Genomic DNA, 13,910 nt, shown 5'->3' on the forward strand with positions numbered 1-13,910 from the left:
CTGGGGTTTCTCATGCTCGTTGGTTTCCAGATTGTAGCTTTTAATTATGATGAAAAAACAGTGTTAACTTACACATCCCCTTGCTTTCCAGTGTTTTCATGTTTTGTTCTTCCTCCCCAGCCTGCAATTATAGGGCTGGTTCTGATACAGTTCAGTGGCTAAAATCAAAAGCAGCCCAATGTTTGCAGTTCATTGGATGCAACAACTGATTTTAAAGCCCCAGGATGTCAGTGTCCAGAGTCCCCAGGAATGACCTGTAGATGGAGATCTGAGGTGTGCCTGAAGCAGTGAGCGTGTGACAGCTGTATGAGTGCTTGAGGGAAACTTCATGCAGTTGATTCTCACAGCATCTGAGATTTTCTGTCAGGACAGATCAGAGTTACCTTTAGCAGTTACAAAGGTTACTTACCTGCATTTGAGGGGTTAATTACTCATGAAGCAGACAAGTTCAAGCTCTATTGTTGCCTGGCAGACTTGCAGTAAGCCAAGCCAGTGCAAAATATCCTTGCAGCAGCCATGTTTATTTTCCTTTGCGGAAGATACACGTAACTGTGCTGGCCTGTGTAGATAAGCTTTACAAATAAGTACCTAACTTATTGACATATCTGTATTGGAAGAGGATTTATACAGTTTTGAAGTGCTCATTAACAGCTGCATATACAGAAGAGGAATAAATGGAAGATGCACCATCTCTTCCACAACTCTGTAAACACACCTTGGGCACTTGTTTCCAAGCAGGTATTTCTGCCACTTCCATTATTTCAGTTACAGCCTAGCAATTTATTCACATAGTTGCTTTTCTCTGAGGTCTGTTATTTGTAAATAAATAATACATCTTGAATGGTTTGTGTTCTCTGTGTCAGTCAAAGGGCTCCTTAAGAATCAGAAGCCCACAAGATCTCAAATCCATATTAAGTCATCTCATCTCAGTTGTGTAGTTCCACAGTTGACTGAAATTACAGGACAGAAACACAAGTCCTGAGGACAAACCCTTCCTGCCTCAGCTCAATTAGGCTTTCTTCATAGTAGCAGGAGAGGAGAGTGTTATCCTATAGATGGACTTACCAAGAGGGTTTGGGTTTTTTGGTTTTTGTTTTTTTTTCCCTGCTTAGGCTGGCATGCAAATATCAAAAGGAAATAGCCAGGAGAGAAGGGAGGAAGCAAGGCATAGTGACATGTTTTGGTTTTTATCCTAAAATTACATTCAGTGAATTTAGTACAGTGAAAAATGCTGTCTTGGACTCTTCAGAGTGTTGTCTAAAATTTCTATCTCCACAAAACAGAGAGCAATGACAGTGCATTTCTTTTCTTGATTTTTAAAATGCAAATCAGGAGAAGAGGAAAGATGCATTAAATCTCATATATGTTTTCTTATTCTGTCCTTTGATACCATAGCATAAATCAAGAATGACTTCTTGAGGTCAATGAAATTAATTCAATATAAAATCAGTGTGATTCAGTACCAGTTTTTTTTTTTTACAAAGTTTTTGGTGTCTTCTCAGAGTTGGTTAACTTTTTATTGGAGTAAACATAATAGTTTAATCTTAACTTTTGAGTTTCTGTGGTAGGTTAATAGCTACAAGGACACTGTGAAGATACCCTGTGCAGCATGACAGTGTCCCAGAAGTTCATGGTTAAACCCTTCTAGGGCTCAATGACAGGGTGCTTCAGGGAGGACAAAAGAAAAATAGCTTACAAATCAGCCACATTCAGTCAGACAGATGTCTTCATTTGGGAGCAACAAGATTTGAAATCAAACCCTGAAGTGTGACATATAAGAAGTCTGGTATATCACTAGTGAAGAACCAGTTAGAGAGCAGTTGTTTCTCACCCTTATTGACCTCTGAAAATAATTGGTCCGTGCCACATTACAGTACAACATGGTGCCAACAGATCCGGGGAGTCTAGATATAAAGGACTGATTTAGAAGTTCTGCTGAGATTTGAAAGTGTAACTAAGAGCAATGTAAAAAGTGCTGTCATTGTGCTGCAAAAGTGATGTAAGGTTTGTCCTAGAAGCAGGAAGGAAGCAATCAGCACAGATTGAAACAGTGCATGCTTTATACAGGGTGGAGCTAAGTAGCCTCTATGCAAACGCACAACAAAGCCAAAGGGAAGAAGCGTAAGTAAGGCTGCAGGTGCTCTGAACAGTGAATGTAGAGCTAGAGGTGCTTTGGTTGATATTACAAATTGAATAGAAAAAATGCAGAAAGGTGAGTGTGGTTGGACATCACAGCATCTGGCCCCAGCTCTGCTTCTCAGTTGCTTCAGGCAGAGGGCACGCTATTGCTATACACAATTTCAAATTGATTTGTCAGTGCGCTGCATTCTTAATTTTTGTGACTCGTTTATGTCGTGGCTTAAAGTGAGGATGTCAGCACTTAACCAGATGAGACTGAGAAATTATGTGCCTAGAAATATCCAGAACACTTGAGCATGCCATAAAAGAGATGTGACTGGAAGCAAGTTGGGACTTTATTTCTCTACATAATAACCAGTGATTAATAATTCCAAATTTATGATTAGTTGCATAGCAAAAGGATGGACAGGTACCTGCAGGAGATTGCTGAAGTCCCTGATGAAACTCTAGTTCACTTAATTGGGCCCAGTTTGTTGTAAGGCAAGAATCTATTTGTCCCTCAGTAAGGCATGTGAAGTCCTATGTTCAGTGTTTCACTGGACTGAAAATCTGTTGTGCTCATATTCCAGATAAAGCAATGTGTTTGGCTTTCTGCTTTGCATTAGGGGATGGGATTGGCTTCTTAACTCCAACCTAGCCTAGGAGCTGGGAAGGAAGTTAGTCTTTTTTCTACTGTTTGATGTCATTGTTCATAAATGCCCTGCAAAACACAGCAGGTCTTAGTGACACCAGAGAGGTGCCATTTCTTTTTTAGTTCAGTTATAACTGAATTAACCTAAATGGCAATTTGGCATGTAGTGTGTGGAGTGGGATGGTATCCAGCCCATCAGGTGGTGTGCTGCATGTGAATGTTAGACAAGAGTAAAACCTGAAGCAAACAAGATCTCACTTGAATAACCTATGAAGAACAGCTTTTCCAGCTACAAGTTTTCTTAATGGCAGTAGAGTTGAGAGCTCAAGGGACCATCTTGAACTCACTTGTGGGAGGTATCTCAATGTACCTTCATGTTAGTCACCAGACTTAGATGAAAATTTTGCAGAAGATAATGGCTCATTTATGTTACTTAGCTCTCTCTTTTAAGACTTGGTGTTCCATATTTTGATGATAGTTCAGACATCCTAATCCTGTTGGGGATCTCAACATCCTTTTGCCAATATAATCAGTTAACAGCACTCTATCTTTTTTGAGGACAAGAATGTAATAACAAACAAGAACTTAGAATTGTAGCAGCATATGCTGATGTTCCTCCACACCACAATGGCATTCATCACAGTATTAACTTTATCCAGCAGGGTAAATTAAAGCAGTAAGGGAAGCCATAATTTAAGTGTCTTTTTATTGTGATAATGGAAACATTGGAAAGAGCTAGAGAAATGTAGAAGCAAATGTTTGACCATCTAGTTTTTCTGATTTCCAAGCTTTTGCTGATGTCAGGTGTCAGTAAAAGCCCTTAGTAAGTGTGGTTCAATTGCCAGAACTTCTTACTGGTAGAACACACTTTGAGTGGTGAGAGCTGGGCTACAGTGCTTCAACAAAACTACAGTTTTAGTGGCAGAAACTGCAGGAGCATCAATAACGTTGGTGACTTCACTGCCAAATGGCCACAACGTGGGCTGAAGGGTCTCCTTTACTCACAAGACCTTTTCTGGCTGGAGGAGGTACTAATGGGAATTTGTTTGCATATAAGCTGCCAACAGCTGGATGGTTTTCTAAAAGGAAAACCCTTGACAACTAACCTCAACCTCTAACCAATTCTTCCTTTCTATTTTGCTTTGTTTCTCCTGCAGGGCTTGTGAAGTTGGGGGTTCACTGTGTCACGTGTCAGAAGGTCGCGATAAAAATTGTCAACAGAGAGAAGCTCAGTGAGTCGGTGCTAATGAAGGTAATTTTCTGATGGAAGATTGAAAAAAAAGATTAAATTCCTGGCTCCGTGTCTTCTGTTCCATGCAAAATTAATATCTTTAATTATGTATAACAAACATCCCTGTCAGTACTAGGATTATGCGGAGCATAATAACAATAATTTAGTTATGGGGGAGGCGAGGGCAGCTGAAATGAAATGGGAGAATGCCTGTGCTTTGTGCACAAAATAAACAGTCAGCTGCAGAGTTGGTGCTTCTCTGCTGGGGCCAGTGTATGTTGGGCACCCGACTTTCAGCACTACAACAGTGTCATTGTGGTACATTGCAGGCTGAGGTGTAAAAATGTCAGTATGGAGATTTAACAGGGCCTGGTGGATCTGTTACTTGAATAGTCCTACTGCTTGCTCTGCTGCATGGGTTCTCTATGATGACTGATGTGCCAATGTCCATGACTGCTTAAAGCTGCTGTAATTCAGTTCACAATCCACAGAGCTGTGCCATTGGAAACCATCAAAGTGTCCTGATGGTCCCAATGACTGTTAGTGTTCAGAAGAGCTTACTTTGTTTTTTACCTAGCCTTGTGATTCTGCTCACATGAATGTCATTGATTGATCTTGGAAACCTAAAAATAAAATAAATGTATGCATAGCAGTTTATTCATGTGATTTGGTGACTAGAGAGGCTAAATTCAGCTTGATGGGAAGGAACACAACTGCACTGCAATCAACAGAATTCCGTCACGCTGTCACCTGCAAATTACGCTAACATGTTTGCGTGCAGTGTTGAGCACTTTATTGAGGTGACCTCCCTATATAAGCACAGAGCTTCTCTATATAAGCTCGTCTTTACACTCCTGTTGCCCATATGGATTTCTATGTCAGCTGTTTCCCAGCACAAGTAAGTATAGCAACCTTACTCAGAGTGGAAAGAAAATGGAATGCAAGCTAATATGTAGTCAGTGAGTGTTACACAAAAAAATAGAAGTTTATATTTTTTTCAGACAAGGATTCTGAAAGTTTATACTCAGTTGTAACACGGTCAGACTTTACCTTTCTGGAATTTCATTGATATATTCCCTCTCCTGCAGTACTGTGGATTCAAGCAGACTTCTAATGTAGACTAAAAGTTTAGAAAGCGAAGTAAGTAAGAGAACTGTATAAATGTTAAAATCTGAATGGGACACTAAGCACCGAATATATTCCGGAGCAAAATAATAGGAATATTTTTTAAAAACTTGAGCATTTTGTTTGGTGAAGAGAAGCTGTCTGGTATTTATATAAAACACTTTATTTACCTCACTCATTTTCAGAGTAGGAGGCAGATCACTTAGCATGGCAAAGCAATCTCTCTGCTTTAGCTGTGTTGCATTACCTCGGTTGTAGTATGAAATCAGGGTAGTGAAACGGTGTATTAGGCCCTTGTTTACACAGCCGCATGCTGGAGCATGCCGTGTAAGATTGTACAGCATCTTTCTCAGGAGGAAATTACATGTTGCATTGTGGTTCTCATTTTCAGACCCTTCTTTGTGAGATTTTATCTTTCAAGGATTCTGTTCTCTATGCTCAGGAGATTGGAATAACAGATGGAATTGAAGTGCTTTGCCCAGTTCTTACATAAATTCAGTAACCAGATGTCTTTTCAGGAATGCCCTGTGCCTGATGGTCACAGACAGGCCCTGAGACTTCTAAGTGAATTTAGAATACTGATAGCCAGTTTAATCCAGTCTGGCTGGAGGGGGAAAGTGCTTGCAGCTTTTGGCAAAAGGGTGACCACTGCGAAGCATCCAGCTTGCTGTGTGGAGCCAACAGCCACAGGGAGATAGCCAAAAGTTTGGCCAAGTCATTGTGGTGTGGGGGCATTCCTACTTTGCAAGTCTTCCCAGCTTATCAGTTCCAGTGATTTTCTTTGCCAGTGGGCTGTGCAGAGCAGCCCCCGGAGCCAAATGATTCAAGACCACAGCTACTCTTCCAAGCCAAGCCCAGATTGATGGATTTTGCTTTAATCCCTCCTTGGACAGAAAAGCTGGATCTGACAAACATGCACACCTGCCACATGAAGCTGTAACAGTGCAGTGCTATGGCCATTTATCCTAGAGCATAAGGAAAAAGTCTGCTCACGGTGCTTTCAACATCTAAAGTGACAGGCAGAAGCATATACAGCAGGCTGCTTTCTTTGTCATCATTATTCTGTTTTGACTTGCGTCTTGTAGCCTTCATTTCTCCAGTGTTTTTGCAGTGTTTTATCCTGTATATTCAGGGAACGGTCCCTTCTCTCTGCAGCTGCTCTTCATCTGAGCTGTGCAGAATTGAGAGGCATTTGGTAAAGTGCTTTCTAATCATAACGTTGTAGTATCGATATTTCTGGAGAGAAGAATTTGGAATTGTAGCAGCTGGTCTCAATTAGCAGAACTGCTGCTATGGAGATGGTACACGGGCAGGCACAATGCAGCACAGGCTGCAGTAAATGTATCATCCAAGCACTCACTGTCCTGTTAAAGGATGGGGCTGCTCAGTGCACTCACAGCCTTTTGCTTTGTCATGCCCTGGCTGCTAAATGCAGGCTGGGGAGCAGTGTTCCTTTTCCAGTTCCAGCTTGGGCCTCTCTTTGTCTTTGGGGCAAAGCTACATATGTAGTTTCCCAGTTGAGGGAAAAGGGTTGGTTCTGTTCTCGCTCCTGCCTTCCCTCAACTGGTAAAAGCTTCACTGGGTTTCTTCAGCAGAAACCCCGCTGATGTGGAGACCTGTGTCCCATAGTCTTTCTGGCTTGCTCTAGCACAAACTGGCAGGAAAGATTTCAGAAAGCAGTGTGCTACAGGGAGCGTCTTGAGATTGAAATATGGTTCATTAATTTCCTTGAATTACATCTGGACCACTGACAGAGAAATTAGGCCCAGAATACCAGAGTTCTGTATAAAGCAGTAAGGTTTCCTGAGCAGCCAGGTTCACTACTGATGGTTGCATTTTTCAGTACCAATACAAACATTTGGAGTTTATGACTTCAGAATATAAAGGTTAAAGCAAATATTTCCTCTGATATGGCAAAAGCTTATTTTGAAACATTGAGGTGTCTCATGGGATATACTCAGAAAAGTCCTTTCTCCTCTTAACTGTCTCACCAGTTCTCTTCCCCTCCTGCCTTCCAAAGAATAAACAATAACAAAAAACCTATTCGTTGGTGATCCATCAGACAAATAATTGGACACACAGTGGTAGTAGAAGCAATGGGAGCATAAAGGGTGCAGAATGAGAAGGGGACAGCTGGCCTTGGTCTAATTACTTGAACATGCAGGCATCCTCAGAAAGCCACAGATGTCCCAGGCCTGATGACTGGAGCCCAGAGCTCCATATGTGAGCTTTGTGTCAGTGTGCCTTGTGTTTCTTCCAGTGACCTCCACTGCTGGCCTTGAAGCAAGGCAGGTATTTCCAGGGTAGGGGATGGGAAAAAAAAGCAGTCCTACTGCTGTGGAGCTCACTTGTATCACAGGTGGTAAGTTTTGGGGAGGCTGTCAGTTGGTGTGATGTCTTGCAGTCTAATGAGCTCTGCTTCCAAAAAATTCTGCATGCATTTCTCTGTGTTTTTAACCACAGAAGGTTTGCAGCAATCACTATTGGAGATCCCTGATTGCCTGAAATAATTGAGTGGAAGGATAGGTAGGAGAATCAAGTGTCACTTCCTCTTGGAACTGACAGGATAACTTACAGAAGCATACTTGTAAATAACTACTGCTTTGCATGGTCTCTTCATCACCTCTTCTTTCTTCCTGAGCTTCTACTTCTGTAAGTGTTTTATCTCTCTGCTACCTCATCCTACTTTAGAGTCTTTCCTTCCCTCTCCACTTTCTTTCAGTTCTTTTGTCTCTTTTTAAGCCATTCATTCTTCATGCCCTTCCATTCTGTGACTTCTTCCTTTTTTTCCCCTCTTTTGCTACAAAAAGTCATGTAATAGCTGTCATTGTTTGTTGCCAAAGCTGCTAAAATGCAGGATGTCTGGTTAAGATGGCTGTTCTTCAAAGAAAAAAGTTTAGAAATTGGGCACAATGTAGAAAGTATCTGAGAGTAAGAAAATTAGATGTCGTGTTTTATACAACTCAGGGGACTTAGTTTATTAAAGAGAAGGCTAAGACATAGCTTGATCATAGTCTGTAAATACTGATAAAGAGGATAGGCATGTGATAACAGCAGATATTACTGTCTTGGGTATAAAAAACTGATTGGAAACTAATAGTTGTAAGCTGTAGGTAGATTACATATAGAAATACTAGGCCTGTTTGACCACTGGATGAAGTTACTAATTGGAACAAGCCACCCAAAGCTCTAGTGAGTTTTTCTCCTGAAAGACAATTAAACTTCATCTTGCGCCACAGTGTATTTTTTTCTAAAAACCAAGATCCTATTTCAACTTCAGATGCTGGACTTGAAGCAGGAAGTAGTTGGTTTCCTGATCCATGCTGTGCATTAACTCTGATTAGATCAATGCAACAGCCTCTCTGGCCTGAAAATCCATGGAGCTGGGAATTTCAATCACACACTTGAAATCTGTGAGAAGTGTCATATCTCTGTCTGGGGCATAAAGAGATGCACTTGTGCAAGTTTTCTGTAGAAGTAGAAATTTAGTCTCCCCCAAGTGAATTTAGGGAAGGCAATACTTGAGAACAGCAGCTTCTACTTGGAATACCTTATTTTCAGACTTTTAAAAGAACAGACTGTGATACTGGGTGACCTAGCTGTCCTCAACTGCTGACTGCAGGCTGGTCTACAGAAATCATTACCAGAATATTAGAACAGCATCAGGGAGAAGTTAAATCTGAGGCAGAAGTGGAGACAGAAGTTGGTTCAAGTTCAGCTTTGATCACAACAATGGCAGTTTTCCTGACATTAACAAAGCCAAACTCACCAACACCAAACCTCAATTCCACCAAATCAATATTTTTTCTGATGTATTCAATAGTACCCTAATTGTTTCCCAGCTGCAGTATTTAGGAGTTTTGTTATTGATTGCAGTGGAAATGGCATTAAGCTGTTGCTGAATCCCACTGAGTAACTCTAGCATTGTGTACAAATGAACAAAGAGACAAAGCCATGGCATATCCTCAGTGAAATACATTTTAAACACTCTAGGATATTGGCATACAAGATTTTGGAGGTGGTTATATTAAAAATAGCAAATGGGAGGGAAATTATTTCCATTTATTAAAAAGAAGTATGAAGAAAAATGTTTTAAAGAATTCATCAAACTTTCCAGGACTTACTGATTAAGGAGCACTGTGCTAACTTGCTGGCACTCATCTATTATTCTTCTAATTGGCTGGCATATTGCTGTGAGAAGAAAATAACCCGTAGGACCTTGTACTTGTGACAAAAAAAAAAAAAAAGATGAAAGGATAAAGGAAATTAAATCTCCCCAAAGCATGTACATGCTCGTATTTTCACTTGTTGTTGAACATGTAGGTTTCAATGTATAAATGAGTATATTCACGCTCACACACTCTCATCCTCATTGTGCTTTATCTTTAACCTGGAGCATTACCACATGCTTGCCAGCTTTTACCCCTGGAAGAGAGCAGATTAGAAGTGTGTGACATGCATAGGCAGTGAGCAAACTGTAGGAATGATTGGCAGCCATCAAAGACCAGGAGCATACAAATGCAGGCTTAGCCCCTGCGTCTGTGACCCTTGTTCATATTCTAGTAGCAACCCAGTTAGCACAGCACAGTGTCCTGTCTGCAAGTCTCTCTTCTGAGTTCAATGAGATAAAAAAGCACCTTGCAGTATGAAAAATACAGGCAAAATAAAAGGGACATTTTTTTTCCCCCCTGGCTCCCTCCTGCTAGAGGGAGTTTGGGATTAGGGATCTGTTACTGAATGTATAATGCACAGTGTTTTGTTTTAAACTGGAGCTGGTGGGGAGTATGAAAGCCTGTTCACTTGTCATCTGTTTGAGCATTTAAAGTTGGGTAATTGTGTTTTCCTTCAGAGAATGACTCTCCGCCTCCACTTTCCACCACACATACAAGGAATGCAGTTAGAGGTATTCTTAAAGAAGGAAATCAAACAGGAATCACGAGCACATGATGTACCTGTCAGAGGAATAAACCTGTCAAGTGTACATAGTGCCTTTTGCTTTCTAAAGTTAGTATGATCAATTGAGGCATTTGGGCAAGCTATTAAAATAATTGGCCTTTTTCTTCCACCCTACTTTTGATTTGTATTACAGCAGTCTGGATCAAACCTCTCCTGTACCTAACGTGTTCTACCCATGGCCTTGTGTGTGCAAACACGTAGACACAGACAGTCTACCACCCTCGTGTGCTGGCCTGGTCATACAGCAGTAAATGTCCCTCATGAGCCCAGACCAGAGCTAGCTGAACTCAAGGAGTGCTTTTTACAATCATTTCACTTGGACATAACCATAATACCTAGATGGGAACTAACTGCTCCTGGAGATGAGACATCTAAATATGCACAGCAATCCAGTCCTCATCCACCTGTGAAGCTTCTGTCAGAAATTAGCCTGAAAAATCCCTTTCTGTTCAGCTTTGACTGTTTCCGCTGTAATTGCACTGTCCTTGCACTTGGGGTGAAACTGATGATAGTTTAACTTTGTGTTGCTTTCCCTTCTAAAGCTTCTGCGAATTCTCCTCTTCCATTGCCAAAGCTTAGTTTTATCAAAAGATGTTGGTTGGCTGAAGTGTTTTCTCTGAAATAACTTCGTCTCAATGAACTCCCGATATATCAAAGTCTAGGTTTCTTTTGAACTGTCTCTGTATTTGTAGCAGGCTGATGAGGAGTCCTCTTTGCTTTTTTACAACATTTTTTTCCCAGCAGAGACCCTGAAAGTCCTGCCTGTTCAGGATTCCTACTGCCTCTGAGTCCGATGTTATCGTGCCAAGATGTTGGAAGCCTTGAGACAGGCTCCAAGAGTCTACAGCTTTGGGGCAGACCCACCATCCCCAGCTAGAAAGATGTGTCCCTGCACCACATGTGGGAGTAGTAGAAGGCACCAGGATCCTCGGCTGTTGTCAGGCTCGAGGCGTTTTTTTGGGGAAGGACAAGCAGTAGAGTTACCCTGAGAGGCAAGGGGAACCCCAGGTGAAAAGACATCTCACTCCATTTTATATTGGTTTGTATTTCACATTCCAGAATCTTGTCTGGAAGGCTTTTAATTCTTTCTTTCATCTTGGAAAGAGAACCAATGGCATCAGGACAGCTCTAGCAGTAATGAGACATAAATCCTTGAGTAGATTGACTGAGACCACAGTTGGTTCAGGTATTTAACCCTGCATCATCATGTAGAATAAATACCATCAATATCAGTAGACTGATCCATGCCTATTAAGGTATGTAGTCCATACCTGTATGTAACAGGCAAACCATTTGAGTAAAGACTTTGTTCAAAGATTACCTTAAATTTTTGCTGAAACAACTGGATGGTGCCTTGTACACCAACACTACCTTTCTGTAAGTATTTCTTAGCACTGCTTAGTGTATGAGTTTCACAGCTCAAAAAAAAAAAAGTCATTTAATGCATATTTAACTGGTACAACTGAGAGCCAAGAACTGGCATTGCACTGTCATTTAGGGGATTCAGGCTCTTCCTGTTTGTTTTGCATGCTTCTGTCCAACACGAATATTTTGTGGATCATTTGTTAAGTATAAATCAGGCCTCACTCAGTTTATTCCCTGCAGTTTGTGCTATTAAATAGTTGGCACAAATTTAGGAAAAATCTGGGAAGGCCCAATCCCAGTACAATTAACTGTTAGTTCCAGAGCTGTCAGATGGAGCTCGGTGCACTGTGCTGTGGGTTTGCTCTGCTGCTGTTAGAGCATGTTGATCTCTGTAGTGGTGAGTTTTTAGGTATTTGAGCATTTTCTCTTTTACCAGGCACTATTTTTGAACTTGTTGCCCACACTGGTCTGTTCATGAAGAGCCCTCCTGTAGCAATAAACCATTGTTTGCCTTCCCCTGCTGTGGATGCACACACCACACAGAGGAGACTCCTTCCCAGTTTTAGTTCAAAATGGTGTTTCATGTCCAACTCCAAGAGAATTTTCCAGGTGTACCAATACTGAAAAAGCCCAAGCCCAGCTACCACACAGTGACAAAAATTGCAGTCATAGCATGGTTGATTTTTCTCCAGTGTGGGAGCAGAAATTGCTGCTTTGTCAGAACACCTGGTATTCTTGAATCCTGTGGCGTAATGGAACATGTGCTCAGCTGCATGGGGAGGCAGCAGCAAAGGCTTTGTGTTGTGTGAGGGATAATGGAGATGTTACCTTAATTCTCTACAAACCGTAGGGAAGGGGAGATTGAGTTTAATCTTGAACTTGTGCATCTCTTGCAGTCTCTCAGCATGCAGCAATTGCTTGATAACATCTCTTTTATAACATCATGCATTGTCCTCAGTGGAAACAGTGACTTCTAAAAGTGGCAAGAAATTCTGGGGTGCAGGCTGGCTTTTTCAAGAACACTTGGTGTAAACTCAATCAGGCGATCAAAATCATTATCCTTTCAGGAAATTTGGGATTGGTGCTCCAGATTATACTAAAATGAACACATTCAAAGTCTGGTTTTAGAACATTTTGGTAATGCATGGGTGAATAGCTGTCAACACACAAGAAGATGGATCTGGCCTACAAAACAGGATCACTTGTTCCTGTTCCTGGCATATATACCACAGACACAAACATTCTTATATTGCAGCTCTCCGAGTACCTCCTCTTCTGTACATTGAGTAGGAAACTTGTGAGGAAATGTCACTGGTGCAAAGTGTAACACAACAGAGTGTAGCTCTTCAGTTTTTTTCCTACTTTTGGGCTTCCTCTTGGTCCAGGAGACAAACATTCTTTATCATCTGAAAGTTTCAAATGCAGGCATAGCTACAGGAAGTAAATTAATAGCATTATGTATAATCCATGTTTTATCTCAAGTGTTTTCATAAGGAGTTGGGCTGTGAATTTTAGCTTATTCCTCCAGTTCCTAATAGCTTTTTGCACCCTTCCGTACAGCTCTGTATATCAACTGTAATCAGGACTAGAAGATCTAAAATGAAGAGCAGTCACCAGAATATGCAAAAACCATTATAACAAATGTATCAGGAGATGGGGATTGTGTTGCTAGTTTTCTTCATTGTATCTGAAGCAGATTTTCAAGTCATTATACAAAAATATCGTTGTCTTAGAAGAATTCCTAATAGATTGCATTTTACAGTGTTGTGGAAGTCTGGTTACACTGTCAGAAATCTGTCACCATGGATCTTTGTAATAGACTGGAATTTACTATTGCTCTGTGGTCAAAAATCTGGTGTGCATTTCTAGATCTGTGTGTGTGCAGATGGTCCAGCAAAAGAACTTGCTGACAATAGAGGGAAATTTCCTCCATCTGTAAGATACTTTAGCATAAAGTTCTTTTTTAGAGATATTTCTTTTTATATTTCTTTTCTAATACCCTGAAATAAATCCCCTCAGTCTAATGTTCTTATCTCTTTTCTTTGATGAATTTCCTTGCTTCCCTCCTGCTCCCTCAGCTGCCCCTGAATTTCCTTACTAAATCCCTTCTGTCCTTTGCTAACCTCCCGTTGTCCCCCACCATCCACTGCAGCACTTCCAAAGGAAAGACACACAGAGTGAGTACATATTATCCTCTAGGTATTATGGGTTCATTTTATCCTCATTTCCACCTCTTAAATCAATCCCTGATTTATCAAATCCAGAAAATAAAAACATTTACTTAAGAACAAAAGGGTAAGGTCATTGGACAGAGGGCAGCGTGGCACACAGCTGTTCTCACAGTCATTTGGGGTTTTGTTTTCACTTCCTTTTCCTCTAGGAGTGTAAGCTGGGAGTTTAGCAGCCACAGAGGAACTTGGACTAGGAAGTAGTCTTGTGGAGATACCTCAGAGTACCAGTCCC

The 13,910-nt window shown here is 41.0% G+C and overlaps 1 protein-coding gene across 15 annotated transcripts in view; it reads left to right on the forward strand.

The window, feature by feature from the left end:
- BRSK2 (BR serine/threonine kinase 2) overlaps window positions 1-13,910 on the forward strand; it is a 304,017-nt gene that overhangs the window by 146,536 nt on the left and 143,571 nt on the right. For all 15 annotated transcript variants that reach the window (XM_068193902.1, XM_068193900.1, XM_068193905.1 and 12 more), the window contains exon 2: window positions 3,928-4,022. In XM_068193902.1, coding sequence (XP_068050003.1) covers window positions 3,928-4,022 — 95 coding nt within the window. The remainder of the gene's footprint in view (window positions 1-3,927; window positions 4,023-13,910) is intronic.

The sequence above is a fragment of the Anomalospiza imberbis genome, chromosome 6 (genome assembly GCF_031753505.1).
Source record: "Anomalospiza imberbis isolate Cuckoo-Finch-1a 21T00152 chromosome 6, ASM3175350v1, whole genome shotgun sequence".
In the NCBI taxonomy this organism is placed as follows: Eukaryota; Metazoa; Chordata; class Aves; order Passeriformes; family Viduidae; genus Anomalospiza; species Anomalospiza imberbis.